This window comes from Hevea brasiliensis, chromosome 10, assembly GCF_030052815.1.
Source record: "Hevea brasiliensis isolate MT/VB/25A 57/8 chromosome 10, ASM3005281v1, whole genome shotgun sequence".
In the NCBI taxonomy this organism is placed as follows: Eukaryota; Viridiplantae; Streptophyta; class Magnoliopsida; order Malpighiales; family Euphorbiaceae; genus Hevea; species Hevea brasiliensis.
Window position 1 is genome coordinate 90,171,346 of NC_079502.1, and position 15,211 is coordinate 90,186,556.

The window sequence follows — 15,211 nt, forward strand, 5'->3', positions numbered from 1 at the left end:
CTTGTTTGTTGAAGTATACTACTGGTTTATTAACACTAATTTGGGGTTTTTGATGTGGCTTCTTGTGACACCTCTTACTCGTCTACAGTGTAGCCAAGCACAATATGTCACACAGTGTGCTGGAGCACTATATATTATCTTATTGGTTTTTATCATTTATTAATTTATTTAATTATGGGTCATTAAGTGAAATTTTTGAAATTGATATCATTTACATCATTTATTGAAATTTTAAATTAATTTGAGATTCCGAAGATTTTTCAGAAAATCCGGCAGAGTACCGGTTAAAAATGAAGAAAACAGTTCTTCGAAACCAGTGGAAAACACTTCCAAAAATATATATTTTTTTTCAATCATTCTCAACATTTCTCAACAATTTCTCAAATTTCATTCATTCATTCATATCATAATCATGCTCAATTTATAAATAAATACTCAAATATTATTTATGAACACAAATTTACAGATAATTATATTAATACATAATTACATGAGTTTCAAATGTACAGAACAAAAACTAATATTTATTACAAAATACAAAATACAAAGTCCCAAAAGATGCCTAGTAGTCCTACCAAGAATGCACTGAAATAGAGGTGACTCTGTACTTAATGCAGATCTATAAATCTCACCCAATATGGGGTCTACTAGGCTCTCCGTCAGCGTCTCCAGTATCTACGCGATGGAAATCCAATGCGCTAAACATTTCTGCTTAGTGGTGCCACAATACAAGAAAATATAATATATAAATAAAAGTAAAAATTTTTTAGTTATTGTGCTTATAAGAAAATAAGTAATAACTAATTTATTGTTTAGTTGCAGGCTAATTACATCTCTTATGATATTAACTTTTCCTAGCATTTTATTAATCGTTCTCATGATGATTTTGAGCCTTTTTTTATTGAAATTATTCTTGTTCTTTATCTTGATATTTAAATTCTTTACTTTCTTTAATAATCAATTCAATTACATTTATAGTTTTCCATACCCAAGTAACCTATACAAATTGACCAAACTGGATAAACAGGTAAACTAGCACTGAGTGCTAGGTACCTCGGTTCGTCACACCATCGGTCACGATGTGTCTCCCGGTGCGCAGACAGAATGGCTAATAAGCCATAAAAGCAATAAGGCATAAAGTCAAGTATAACATTATAATCAATATAGCTATAGGCTATCATATCACAGAATGACATAAAGCCTATCAGAACCCTATTGGCATGCCAACCTATCCAAATCAATCTTACTAGGTGTACTAGGGCACATTACAAGATTATTGATTGAATTTTTGGTGTTTCACATGTAAGATTACTATTTATTTTACCATTTAGGTCAAAATATTGACTTTTTCATATATAATAGTTACATGAGTCCTAATTACATAAATTTACCACATTTTGGTTCCCAAAGTGTTGACATTAGTTGCCAATCCATACTTCTAACCAATGGAAAATAACTCAAAAATTTCAGTTTTAGGTACTATATTTCACTATTCCATTAGGCTATTCTAAAGTGAGAATTTGATCAAATATTCTTCATCAAAGTTGTTCCTTATTGTGTCTAGTTATATTTCCCTTTTTGAATCACCCCATTTGGAGTTTTCTAGCTCAAGTTATGGCCATTTTACCATAACTGGTTTTATTGCCTTTTACCCAGAATTTCTGGGCAAATTTGGTTCTGCTAGATTTGGTAGTTTAACTTTGGCTAGTAATTTCATTTAGTTAAATCCAAAATTTGAGTTTGTGTTCTACATGAAAGTTGTTCTAAATTGTCTAAGCTTTCCATTGATATAAATTTTAGGTCAATTGGACCTTTCTACACTGAGTTATGACCAAATGACTGAACATTGTTCATTTGGTCATTTTGCCCAGGCAAAATGTGTGTTACTCGGATTTGGTAACATTTTAGGGTATCCTAAGTTTGTTTTTTGGATAGGTTCCTTTATCAAAGTTGTGCCATTATGTGTCTAATTTCATGTCCAATTGTCCTTGCACCAATTGAAGGCAAAATGTGTGTTACTCGGATTTGGTAACATTTTAGGGTATCCTAAGTTTGTTTTTTGGATAGGTTCCTTTATCAAAGTTGTGCCATTATGTGTCTAATTTCATGTCCAATTGTCCTTGCACCAATTGAACCTATACAACTCAAGTTAAAGTTGCCCAAACTTGCTAGACTCACATCCAGCTCTGCAGGTCACTTAAGGCAGCACCTCTAACCTCAATTCCCATGGCACAATTCACTTCATTTCCTACTCAAACACAACCAAGTAGTCACTAATTGACCATTAGAACTTCCTTTCACCAATACATGAGCAAAATCCTAAATTTGTTGCCCAAACCCTAACTCTCAATTCTAGGTTCACCCAACACTTATCAAATTAAGCAAACTAATCAATTTCTAATTTATGTTTACACATCAATCACCATTTCTAAGCCTTTCAAATCCATCAAAACTATCAAACTACCATTCCCATAAAGCTAGCCAAAAATCCAATTCTTCATTCATGCATCATTTATATCATTTTTCATGAATTTCACCTTCATTGAACTTAGTTTCAAAATATGAAAAAGAAAAGAAGCAAAAGTGAGGCACTAACCTCTTTGGGGTCAAACTTGGTATTGTGAAACTTTAAGAATTCCTTCAATTCTTGGCTGTCATAATCTTAAAGAGGAGCTAAGGAGTATTTTTAGTGTTGGAGCATTAGGGTTTTAGGCAAAGAACAAGGAGATCCAAGCTTGGACATAAAAGAAAATGGAGGAAATGGGAAGGAGCTGGTTCGGCTGAAGAAGGAAGGAAGAGGGCAGATTGTTTTTACCGTTTTTGACTTCTTTCTTCCCTTTTTAATGTACTAGGAATGTGTTTGTTGGCTTGTGATTGGCTAATACAATTTTTATTACATCATGATGATGTAATAATTAAGTTTAAAGTTCTTTTTCTTTCCTCTTTCTTTATTTATTTTTAGTTAAATATTTATCAATATTAATTCATATTTTATGTCATATAAATTATTTATTTAATTAGACAAGTTGACCAAAAATCATCTCTAAAGATGAAATGGCCAAAATGCCCTCTGTTTGGCTTAACGAGCTAAAATTGTGTGTACCGATTGATTATTTTTTTTTTTTGTGTTTTCTTAGCATTTTATTGTCATTGAAATCCCAATAATCCTTTCCTGAAATCCAAAAAATTATTTCATGGAGTTTTCCCCAAGTCTAGGGTTGCTAACGGCCTTTACCATCAATTCCCATTAGGGTCACTCATGGCTTGAGCTATAGCTCATTTAACTTAGTTGTGTTTTGTTTCTAAAATTTTTCCTTAATTTTTCTTAGCATTATTTGAATTATTTATAACTCCTCACTCTAGTCTAAATATTGTTCCATACATTCTAGCTGTCCGGACGGACACCGGTCACCGGAACAGTAGAATGTACGGATTTGCTACAATGACGGTGTTACACTTCTACAGTGATGATATGCGACTGACGTAAAACTCCTATTAAATATACTAACAATTTTTTATGGTCGAGTTAATTTGAAATATCAATTAAACGTGAGAATTTAATTAGTAATTATGCAAATTTGAGAGTTTAATTATAAAAACTATCAAACTATAGAAATTTTTTGGCAATTAACTCGTTTTTTAATATATATATATACACACACATGTTCAAATGTCTTAACCCGCAAACTATTCAACCAAAACAAGATTAAGAAAGGGAAGAAAAAACTTAGGGGAAAAGAAAAGTACTGAAAAGAAAAGTACTGAGTTTGATCTTCATAATTTACTGTATTGAGTTCTATAGATTTTTTTTTTTCAATATATAAAATAACATTAATCCGATCATAAATAGCCCTTTTTCCCCCTGGCTATGGCTATGGCTGTAACCTTTACAAAATGTTTTTCCCTGAAGTGCAGTAACAGAGAAGACAGAAGAAAAACAAACTCAAAACAAATATCTAAAGCCAAAAGCAAGTCCCACACCAGCAATGCCTAAACAAAACGCCATAGCCACCATCCAAGACACCCCACCACTACCACCACCACCACCACCACCATCCTCACAATCCTTTCCCTCGTTAAACAATTCCTTCACCCTCTCTGATCTTCCACAGCTACACTGCCATTTCTTTTCTTGTCGTTGCCTTTCTGATTGCAACTTGAAGACTTGAACTTCAAGCAACTTCACCCACTGACGATAGGCAAATAGCCGCATGGACTCTCGCAACAAAGCATTGGAAATACAATCCCTCTCCTTAATCAAACTTGCAGCTTTCCTTTCTGCTTCTCTTGCCCTTGTCTGTGACAATCTCAATGCCTTGAAAAGCTCCAACTTCTCATTCTCACTTCCATAAATATCAAAACCATTGTTATCTTCTTCTCTACCCATAATCCCCAAAAACCTGTTCGTCGGTGAGATGACAATCATATCTGACCCAGAAAACACCTTCAATGGTGGAGGCAGATCACAATTCTGCATAAGATCAGTACCGGATTTTTGAGAAAACAAGGCACCCATTAACATATCATTCTCATCAAAGGCTCTTGACTTTAAAATCTGGAAATTTGATCCTGCCATTGTTCTTCGGCGTAACTAAGATTGATTTGCTTAATGTGTTTGATGAGGAATAATCTTGCAAGGAAAAGGGTAAAATTTGAAGCGTGTAAGAAAGAAAGAATGAGAAAGGAGTTGGTGGGAGAAGCTGGGGTATGTCGGAGAGTTCCGCAAGAAATGGGGTATCTAAAAATAACAAATCTGGATTGTGATGGTAGCTTTAAAGTAATCCTAAATTCCTTTCTTGCTTGCTTCATCAAACGGATGCGTTACAACTTACAACCAACTTGGTTAGGTTCCTCTATAAGCTAACTGAAAGCTTCCATTTTAAGAGTTTTTTTTTCCCCTCTCCAAAGGGAAAGCCAATATGTTTGTTACAAAAGGAAATTGGATAATTTGCAGTTTAGTCTCTAGGCATAGCAAAATTTACATCTTAGTTTCTGATATGTATTTTAATAATAATTTAGTTATTAAAATTTAATTATGTTAACAAATTAATCCATGTATAAAGTGATTGTTACTATTTTTCAATTTAAAATAAATTAATCTATGCTGTCTAAATCAACTATTACTGCTTTTTAATTTAAAACAGTTTAATCTTTGAAATTTTATTTTATTAACAAAATAGAGTGATAAGATTATTTAAGTATAAATAAATAATTATTCAAACATGAAATTTAGATAGAGTGATTATTTTATTAATAAAATAAAATTTTAAGGATTAAATTATTTGAAATTGAAAAACAGTTGTTCGTAAGGACTAATTTATTAATGAAATTTAAATTAAAATTAAATTGTAAGTAAAAACAAACTAGAAATTAACTTATGAATTTTGTTATACCTAATAAACTTAGTTGTAAATTACCTAAGAAAATTTGAGCTTTTATGGGAATGGAAAAAAATTGGGTCTATCTTTATATAAATGCTTTCTTTTAAAAAAAAAATTATGATAAAAAATATTCTCAATTCAAATGAGACTAAGTTTTTCATTCGGATGAATAATTTTAGATAGAATATATAGAAGTTCCAAGTTTTATATATAAAAAAAGGCCATAAATTATATCATAATTTTTAATGACAAATTGCATCTTATATAATTTTTTTTTCATATATTCATATAATAAAGAGTAATTATCACAAGAGGTTACTCAACTTTATGAGTTATTTCATAAATTTTTTTTTTTCTTAAAACTCATCCAACTTCAACTTAGTATCATTAAAGTCATTGTAACCAAATACTACAAATTTCTAGATAAATTTGGTTAATTTTCACTTATAATCACTCAATTTTAAGTGTTTTTTTAAGTACGGTTACTCAACTTTAATTTCCTTATTAAAACTCAAAACTCCTTCAACTTAAATTTAAGTAAATCTAAAGCCCTTGTTACTTGTAATTAGAGATTTATAGGTTAGCAAAAATAAAAAGTTACTTCTCTCTCTTCACATCTCTCCTAATTTCATATTTTCCAATGAGATTTAATAAATTTCAAACATTAAACTAACAACAAAATAAATAAACAAATATATATATATATAATGTATTAAAAATATTTAAATTGTCAAATTAATAAATTATATATTTCTTAAATTTTTTAGATATTACATCGATTAATGTGAATACGTTGTTGTTAGCCTAAATATTTAAAATTCATTAAATTTTGATAAGAAAAAGTGAAATGAAGAGATGGGCCATGAAGAGAGAAAAAAATATTTTTATTTGTGATAATCTGTAAATTTGCAATTATAGGCAATCAAGATTTTGCATTTACTAAGTTTTGAATTAAAAAAAATTAAAATTAAATGACGATATTAGAAAAAATACACTGTAATTAAAATGATTTTTATTATCTTTCAAATTAAAATTAAATTAATTATAAAAAATAAAATTTAATAACTTTTATAAAATAATTAATAAAATTGAGTCATCTCTGATTATACTCACCCCATCAATGAGTGTGTTTCTCTCTGTAAACATTAATGATAAAAGAAAATTCTTGACTATTGATTAGAATTTAGAAGCATAAAATTCAAAGAGCTGCAATAAATTATAAATATAAATTTAAATATATAATAGATTAAAATAAAATATTAAAAATATAATAAGTATTTTTATTAATTCGAATGCTATAATTTGTGGATCATAGGAAAAAAAAAGTCGTTGACAAGCAATATCTGTGCAGTTGGTAGCCGGCTGGTTTTCAAAACTTCATAAATGGAAAATCTCTATCAAACCAAGAATTTTCTTTCCCCCGTCTCTTTCGAACAAGTATAATTTCTATATAAAAGGTGAAGTGTTGCAACCTTAAGGCTGTTTGGTTACAAGGATTCAATGTTAGCTAAATAATTGTGTTGAACAAAATTAACTTTTTTTTTATATATATCTAATTTAAATTTTAATATTTCTCTTTTTATTAAAATTATTTTTAATATTTTATATAATTTAATTATTAAAATTTATAGAATGTAATTATAATAGTCTCAATTTAATATTTTATTTTTTAATTTTTATATGTTCAATTATTAGATTTTTAATAAAATTGCATTTCTTATCACTTTTTACAATCTATTTTTTTATGAAAAATATATTAGTTAACATATACAATTAACATATATCATTACTCATAAAAATAAATAAATTAAAAAAATTTTAAAAATATAAAAGTGTCACTATCAATAAATAAATAATCTTAAAAAATACTCAAATTTAATTAAATAAATATAATTACATATTTAATAAATTTTAACTATAATTATAGTATTAAACTAATTTTTTATTTTAATCGACAGCAACAATTATAATAATTGAATAACAATAATTTTGTGACAAAAATAATTACTTTCATTTATTGATTAATTACATAACTTACAGTAGGTGAGCCTTAAATAAAGAAAGCAATTTTACTAGCCAATTTAAATGTTTGGAAAAAAAATATTAATATTATTTAAGAAAATAATTTTTATTAATTTATTTATAAAAAATTAAATAAGATAATTTTATTAAGTCTAAATTGAAGCCGAAGAAAATTTTACTAAAGAGGGTAACAATTATTCAAATTTAATAAATTAAATCAATTAATTTATATTATTAAACTAAATTATTATTTATTATGTGTGATAATAATAATTATTATTATGATAATTGAATCATAATTAATATTACAATAAAAATAATTATTTTTATTAATTAATTACATAAATTACATATTTATTAATCTTAAATATAATTTAAATAATTAAAAAAATAAAACATTAATATAATAATATTAAAAAAATATATCTATCTATACACATATATGAAGTCAATCTCTAAAATAGGCTAAGGAGAAATATTCACATGTCCATTCCTTATATATTAGTGAGTGACAAATGACACACTTAAACTTATTTGCTTGTGCCAAATGGCACTTTTAAAATTTTAATATATATTTATTTTATTTTTTAGTTATATTTTAATCATTAATAATAATTCATATATGCACATTAAATATAATTTATTAATTTTATTATTATTACTAATTAATGTGTAACCTTTTAATTTCTTACTAATTAATTTAACTAATTAATAATAGTAAATTTTTAATGCACACAAGGATGTGCACACCCATTCATTTTTCTATGTATTTTTTAAACAATAAAAAAAAAATTAATATCTCTTGTGTGCATGTTGACTCATCCTTTTTGTATATATTTCTTAGTAATAATTCACAATAAAAGATTATATAAAAAGATTTTAATATCAAACTTAAGTATTATTCATTAGTTTAATAATTTTTTTAAAATCATAACTAACACTATCTAATTAACTAATGCTATATGTTTTTCTCTTTTTTTTAGTAATTATATGAAATTAATAAATATAATAATTTAAAATATAAAAAAATAAAGTGACATTCTTTGATTTTATATAATAATAATAATTTAAAATTTTCAAAACCTACAAATATATACAATTGATTAATGAGAGATTACCGCAATCAAAGTAAGAAAAGAGGTACACCTAAACTTCTGATTTATTTTATTTTCATTTTTAGTTACATTTTATTAATAATAATAATAATAATAATAATAATAATAATTAATATGCATATATTAAATAAAAATTATTAATCTTATTATTATCCTAATTAGAGGGTATTTGGTTTGACTACTAATTTTTAATTTTTGACTTAAAATATAGTTTTTAATTTATAAGTTATATTAAAAATAAATAATTAATTATATGGTAAAATTACTTAAAATAACTTTTAAATAGTTTAAGTATTTATTTAAAAAGTGTTTAAAAGTAATTTAATTTGTAAAAATTACAAAAAAGATATGTAATTAAGTGTTGTAGTTGTTAAAATGATAATAGTATTGATTTTTTTAAAATTATTAAGATAATATAATCTTTTACTTGCTCAAATAGTAGTTTGAGAATAAGTAGATAAATTATAATTATCATATTTATGACTACTAACTTATTTTAACTAGTTTTTTTAATATTAATTTACTTATAACTTTTTACTTATAAATAGATTTTATAAATTTATAAGTTAAACCAAACACTGTATTAATATGTGAGTTCATGATTAATTTTAAAAAAATGTTCATTAACCTACATCTCCCTTCCATTATTAGGAAATCCAAGAAATAGTTTTTTTTTTCTTTCAGAGTGGCTAATAAAATTAAGGGTCGAAGAGAAAATTTTCTCTCTAGTAAAGAGATTTTGGTAAAAAGTGAGAGTAAATTATTAAGTCCACTTGATATATTATGCACTAAAAAATAATACATCAAATACTCACATAAAAATTGAGTGTACCTAATAATTTGTTTAAAAGCGGTGGCTCGATCAATCTCAACAGACCCAACCTACATGATGAATTACTTCTTGGCCCCCGCAATCCGTTTATGATCATTTGAAATCCGTGGTCTCTAAGTTCTGATGCAGTCAAAATCATTAGAAAGAAAGGTTCATTGTTGCCGTTGGGATACTCTTTGCCTTAGCAGGAGGATGGGGGGCTTGGATTCCTTGAATTTCTAGCCTTTCTTGGAAATAAAAGCAACTATCTCATCTTACGACAAATGATTCTTCTCTTATCTAGTCATTTGCTGAATGCTAGACATTACCCACGAACCAATGTATTGCCTGCCTCTATGGGTTTCCAACCAAGTTATTCTTGACTGCGTCTTATGAAAGCAAAATGATTGCTTGGGAAGGGTTCTTATTAGGCAATTACTATGGAAAATTCTGCTTTTATCAAAGGTGATGGATGGATCCATGTCATAATGGATTTCGTTTTTCATTTCCATACCCCTCAATTGGACTTGATGGTAAGCTAGGGTTTTTGAGAGGAAGTGGTCCCAAGTTCAATAGGATTTATATTAAAAAGGTCTATTTTTAATTTAATTATTATTTATATGATTTAAGCAATTGATTGTTGCCTTCAATCCAATTCAAAGTGTGGGTTTGAATTGGTGGAGATATTGGTGGGCAAGAGAAGGTTAATGTGTTCAACGCATAAGAGGGTTTATATTAATAGATCTGTATTTAATTAGTTTTTATGACTCGTTAGTTGAGTCAGTGATCTACTAATTAAATCAATAATTTATCGATCTAATCCCGTGATTGAGTCAAAATCTGAGTTATGTTTGATAACGATGGAATATTTTACTATTTCAAAATCAATAATTTTTTAAAAATCTTATTCATAGTTGACTAATAACATAAATTATAATATTTAATTAATAATTTATATTTTTTTATTATAAATAAGCTCTTGGTATTTCAAATTAAATTACAATTTAATTTCTCAAATTCTAAAATTCAATTATATTTTAATTTTTAATTGTTAAATTATAAATAGTTATTTTTTTACGAAGAAGGAGAGAGTATATTATTTCATACTATCAATAAAAAAATATAATTTTTATTCTATCCATACACATAAAATCACCTATTGTATTTATATAAAAATTAAATTTAAAATATAATGAGATCATAAAAAATAAATATGTTTTTCTTTTAACTAAACTTTTGAATAAGCGAAATTAAAATTAAATTTATATTTAAAATATATTAAAATACAGTATAATTAAATAATGTAACTATATTCAATGTTATTAAATCTAGTTTAGAGATAACCCTTGTGGAAAAAGTAAATCAATAGTTAAACCAGCGATGAATCAATGATTGAACTAGTTGATCATTAAAAAAAATCAAATATATATAAATTAATATAAATAAATTAATAAAACTAATTAATTATTTTTCAATTATTTAAAATCAAACTTTAAATTATTAATTAGGTTATATTTACATATTAAACCTTTAAATTTTCTATAAAAATATTCAATTATAGACATTTTTATTTAACATTTTTTTTAATATTTATAAATAATAACATAAAAAAGCATATAAACGTGTAATTATCTTTTAATATTTACAAAATATTAATTATATGTTAAAAAAATAAAATAATATATATTTTTTAAAATAAAAAATATAAATTTATTAAGTTAGCTCAATAATTATTTATAATTTTAAAAATTTTAAAAACTTCTTAAGAAATTTTAAGTTTAAATTCTCTTGTTATATATATATATATATATAGTCAAATCACATCAATTCCAATTAAATTATATACTCCAACTAATTTTGGGTAAATTTATTAATTTAATTAATTAATTTAAATTGAATTTAATAATTATATTTATAATTTAATACAATAATAATTTTTAATATAATATTATATTAATTTTTTTAATTATATTATTATGTAACATAATATTTATTATTAATATTTAAAAGCTGAAAGAATAATTTACGAAAAGTTAATTTCTTAATTTTTAAAAATTGAAGAGATGATTAATAAAATAATATTATTATTTTTATATTTAATAATTAATTAATTATTATTTTTATCAAATTCTTAAATTATTATATAAATAACTAATAAAATAATTAAGATATACAAAAATCGCTAATATTACCCACCATGCCCATATTTCGTTACCCTCAATTTAGCCAAGCGTTTCGTTACCCTCAATTTAGCCAAGCGTGTCATACCAACTTGAATCAACCGATGAACATGGAAGAAAAATAAAACAAAATTCAACGCATAATAAAGTTTACGCGTAAATGACCCGCCAGGTCCATTGACTCGCTATGCTAAACCAATCAAATAAGAGTTGGAAGTAACCTAGTAAGTGCCCACAATCCCTTTTCTTCTAAATGAAAGCGAAATTTTCTGCTGCCTCTGTAAAGCTTTGTGGAAAAACTGGCCAAAAAGTCTCCATCTGCATCAATTCAAGGCCACAGGTTGTGGATCAAAGTAAAAAATGGACCTACTCTTTAACATTTTCCCTTCAGAATTCCTCATACCCACAAGCTCAATTTCAAGCGCTTTATGGTTCCCTCTGTTTCTCTGAAATGGATCTTTCTCATACCAAAATTAGAATTTCACCAAACATGATCGCCAATTGTAGTGCTCAGTGTAATCCTAGCAATCATGATGCCAAGTGTGATGATTCTTGTATCCAATTCTGTTTAAATATTTGTATAGGCAATATTGGAAAATCACCACCACCACTACCTCCAGTACGGCCGCTACTACTGCCTCATCCGAATAATGAAACTCGAAATCATATGATCTTAACCAGCATGATAATCATGATTTGTTTGATTGGTGCTGCATTTCTTGTTTGCATCTTATGTCCATTTTTAAGGGCTCGCTACTCTAGGCAGAGAATTTCAAGAAGCTCAAGAAGTGGTTCACCTCTATTTTTTGGCACCCAAGATGACTTTCTTGATGAAGACCAGGGACCAGAAATCATCCACCCTATATGGTTCATCAACAGCATCGGTCTCCAGCAAGCTGTTATCGATTCCATTGCAGTCTTTAAGTACAAAAAAGATGAAGGGTTGATAGAAGGTACAGAGTGCTCTGTTTGCTTGAATGAGTTTCAAGACGATGAGAGTCTTAGGCTCTTGCCAAAGTGTAGTCATGCTTTTCACATACCTTGTATTGACACTTGGTTAAGATCACACAAGAATTGCCCTCTATGCCGCGCACCTATAGTCTGTGATAACTTTAATGTTCAGGTAGATTTATCAGTGCCTACTTCAAGTGATCTGAGTTCAAGGGGAGAACCCCAGATGGAGAATTTTGAGAATAGCAGTGGATTGGTAAGCAATCAGCAGGTTGGAGAAGACGGAACTAGTGAAGTGAGAAGCGTAGTTGATATGAATTGCGCATTACCTATTAAAGACGAAGCAAATTCAGGAAACTCAAAGATGAATCTGAATCCATCTGTTTTGGGGAATCATTCTCGGGTACAAAGTGATTTAGTTGACAGTTCACAGACAGCGGAGGCAGAAATGCAACCTATGAGGAGGTCTCTGTCAATGGATTCCTCTTCTGCCACAGCAATTTACAATGCTGTGGCTAATTTTTTGCCTGGCAAACATCAAGGAAACTTGGATAATCAAATATTGCAACTGAAGTACTCGAATTCAAAAAATGTTTCAAAGCGTGGAAGTAGTGGGACTTCAAGCTTTGGGAAACTGATGAAAAGTTCTTCAATAGGGCATGCATTGCAAAAGGGACCAATTTCAATGAAAAGGTCCTTTTCATCTAGATCTAGTGGCAAGTCATCAGCAGCATCCAGGCATAGCAGAAGCCAGGACTCAATCTTTCCCTTGGAAGCATAAAGCTTTCTTTTCAGGTTAGTTAACTGCATAATCAAGAATTACAAACATTCTCAAAGATGATCCCATATATATTTTTATATATTTATTTTTGCATCAAGTGCATACAAATAATGAGATGCGCTCTTCTAAAAAAAATTATAGGAATCTAGCACAAAAAAAATAAACATTTCAAGCTGGGAAGAAGTGTTTCTGCAACAAATTTCAAGCTTTTCACGTGGAGATGCATGCTGGCCTGAGCAACTCTTGCTCTTTTGGTGGATATTAAATTGGCTTTAGTTATTGCAGTTAACACTAGAGTGAAGGATGCATTATAAATTATAAAAGGAAATTGTAGTTTCAGTACTGGACATAGCTTCTTATTATTCATGATTTTCCTTCTTTTTGTCTATTAAAGAGTTTCTATAAATAAATTGATATGTTTTTTTTATGCTAATACATAGAGAATTTGCTTGTTCATCTTGGCTTTCCTACAAATGCTTGCTCCTCTTGCTTTAATATATGGTCTTTGCTTCAAATTGCACTTGTATATATTTTTTTAATGAAAATAAATACGAACACATTGGTTATTTTTTAGTAAAATCATAGTAATTTTATCAGATACACTAACTCTTATTGGTCCAGATCTCGAAAAAATAGATAAATTCACACTAGGATTTACTATTTAATAAGGCTTGATAGAATATAATCAAATAAAATTCATTGCAACACTGAACAGAAATTTCACTTCATTATATTCCATTATGGTTTACCAAACATTCTCAATCAAATCATTTAGCACAATTGTCAATTGGCCTCATTAAATCTGAAAGAAAGCATTAACCTGGTGAATTCTGGGGAAGCTCTTGCCAACAACTAGTCTAGATCGAAATTTTTACTTGTGTAAGGGTGTAATAATGATTTTACTATCAATGGTATATGAATGGCTTTTAAAATTATAAAATCCCTCGAATTTAATTCTCAAAATAAGTCGAATAAATCCAAAAACATTGTCATTTTAACACTAAATTTACATGTAAGACTTGCGTTTTGATGGACAACAAAGCCTCAAAACAAGTGTTGAGCTGGTCCCTCCAAATGGAGGGCACCCACCTATTGCAAGTGGCTTAAGCCCTTAGATGGCCACCGTTTTTTGAGCCAATGATATTAAAAAAAAAAAAAAAAAAAAAAAAAGGCTAAGTTTTACAGCTACTGCTAAAATCGGCAACATATTATTCGGGATTGACATATATTTATAATTATTTAAAAAATTGGTAGCACGCAACTTAAGGAATTCAAATTGAATTCGTAATCCTGGCTTGTAAATAAGTAAAAGTTCAACCTTCTTCAATAAGGGAAATTTAAAATTTGTAAGTTTGAAAAAATTATAAGAGAGTTTATGTAAGTTTTATGAAAGTCTGCTAAAAATAAAAGTAATAAAAATAATGAAAAATTATTGTGAGTATTTTGAAAAACAATGTCACTATTTTTTTTTTTTTTTGATAAATTTTATTTGTAAAAACTTTTGATCTATGAACATAGTCCAAAATTAAGAGTAAACCACATTAACATTGTAGTCCAAAATTAAGAGTGATCCACATTAATATTTTGTGTATCATTTTATTAATTATGTTTACAATATTTAATTTCCACTGTTTAAACAGTGGTGTTTCCCAAACAAGTGGCATTAAAACACTAATAATAAGTGTATCAGAGCTTCAATCCTAACAATATGGATATTAAGTGAATTATTTCCTTTATACTATTATCCCTTATTTCTAACTCGACGCAAAAAACTCCGTAAACTTCTATTCATGTAAATGTCTATTTAGCATACATAAAAATCCTTTTGAATTGATTTAGCCAATTTCCCAAGGCACTCTATATGAACTTTTTAAATTTGTTTTTCATAAAAATAAAATGTCATTTTAATGCAAAGTTAATCAATTTCATGTTGAAAATGCATGATTAAATTGAGATATTTTTTTTTAAGA

The 15,211-nt window shown here is 27.4% G+C and overlaps 2 protein-coding genes across 2 annotated transcripts; one reads left to right on the forward strand and one right to left on the reverse strand.

The window, feature by feature from the left end:
* Positions 1–3,943: 3,943 nt before the first annotated feature.
* Positions 3,944–4,576, reverse strand: LOC110657679 (uncharacterized). Its single transcript, XM_021814998.2, has one exon. It carries the CDS (start codon positions 4,574–4,576, stop codon positions 3,944–3,946), a length of 633 nt encoding a protein of 210 aa, XP_021670690.2.
* Positions 4,577–11,731: 7,155 nt separating this feature from the next.
* Positions 11,732–13,676, forward strand: LOC110648125 (RING-H2 finger protein ATL54). The gene is made up of 2 exons (XM_021802245.2): positions 11,732–13,255; positions 13,383–13,676. Exon 1 carries the CDS (start codon positions 11,763–11,765, stop codon positions 13,239–13,241), a length of 1,479 nt encoding a protein of 492 aa, XP_021657937.2. The 5' UTR covers positions 11,732–11,762; the 3' UTR covers positions 13,242–13,255; positions 13,383–13,676.
* The last annotated feature ends 1,535 nt before the right edge of the window (positions 13,677–15,211 follow it).

Coding starts and splice junctions, on each gene's coding strand:
- LOC110657679 (XM_021814998.2), bottom strand. CDS start 4,576: ATGGCAGGATCAAATTTCCAGATTTTAAAGTCAAGAGCCTTTGATGAG.
- LOC110648125 (XM_021802245.2), top strand. CDS start 11,763: ATGAAAGCGAAATTTTCTGCTGCCTCTGTAAAGCTTTGTGGAAAAACT.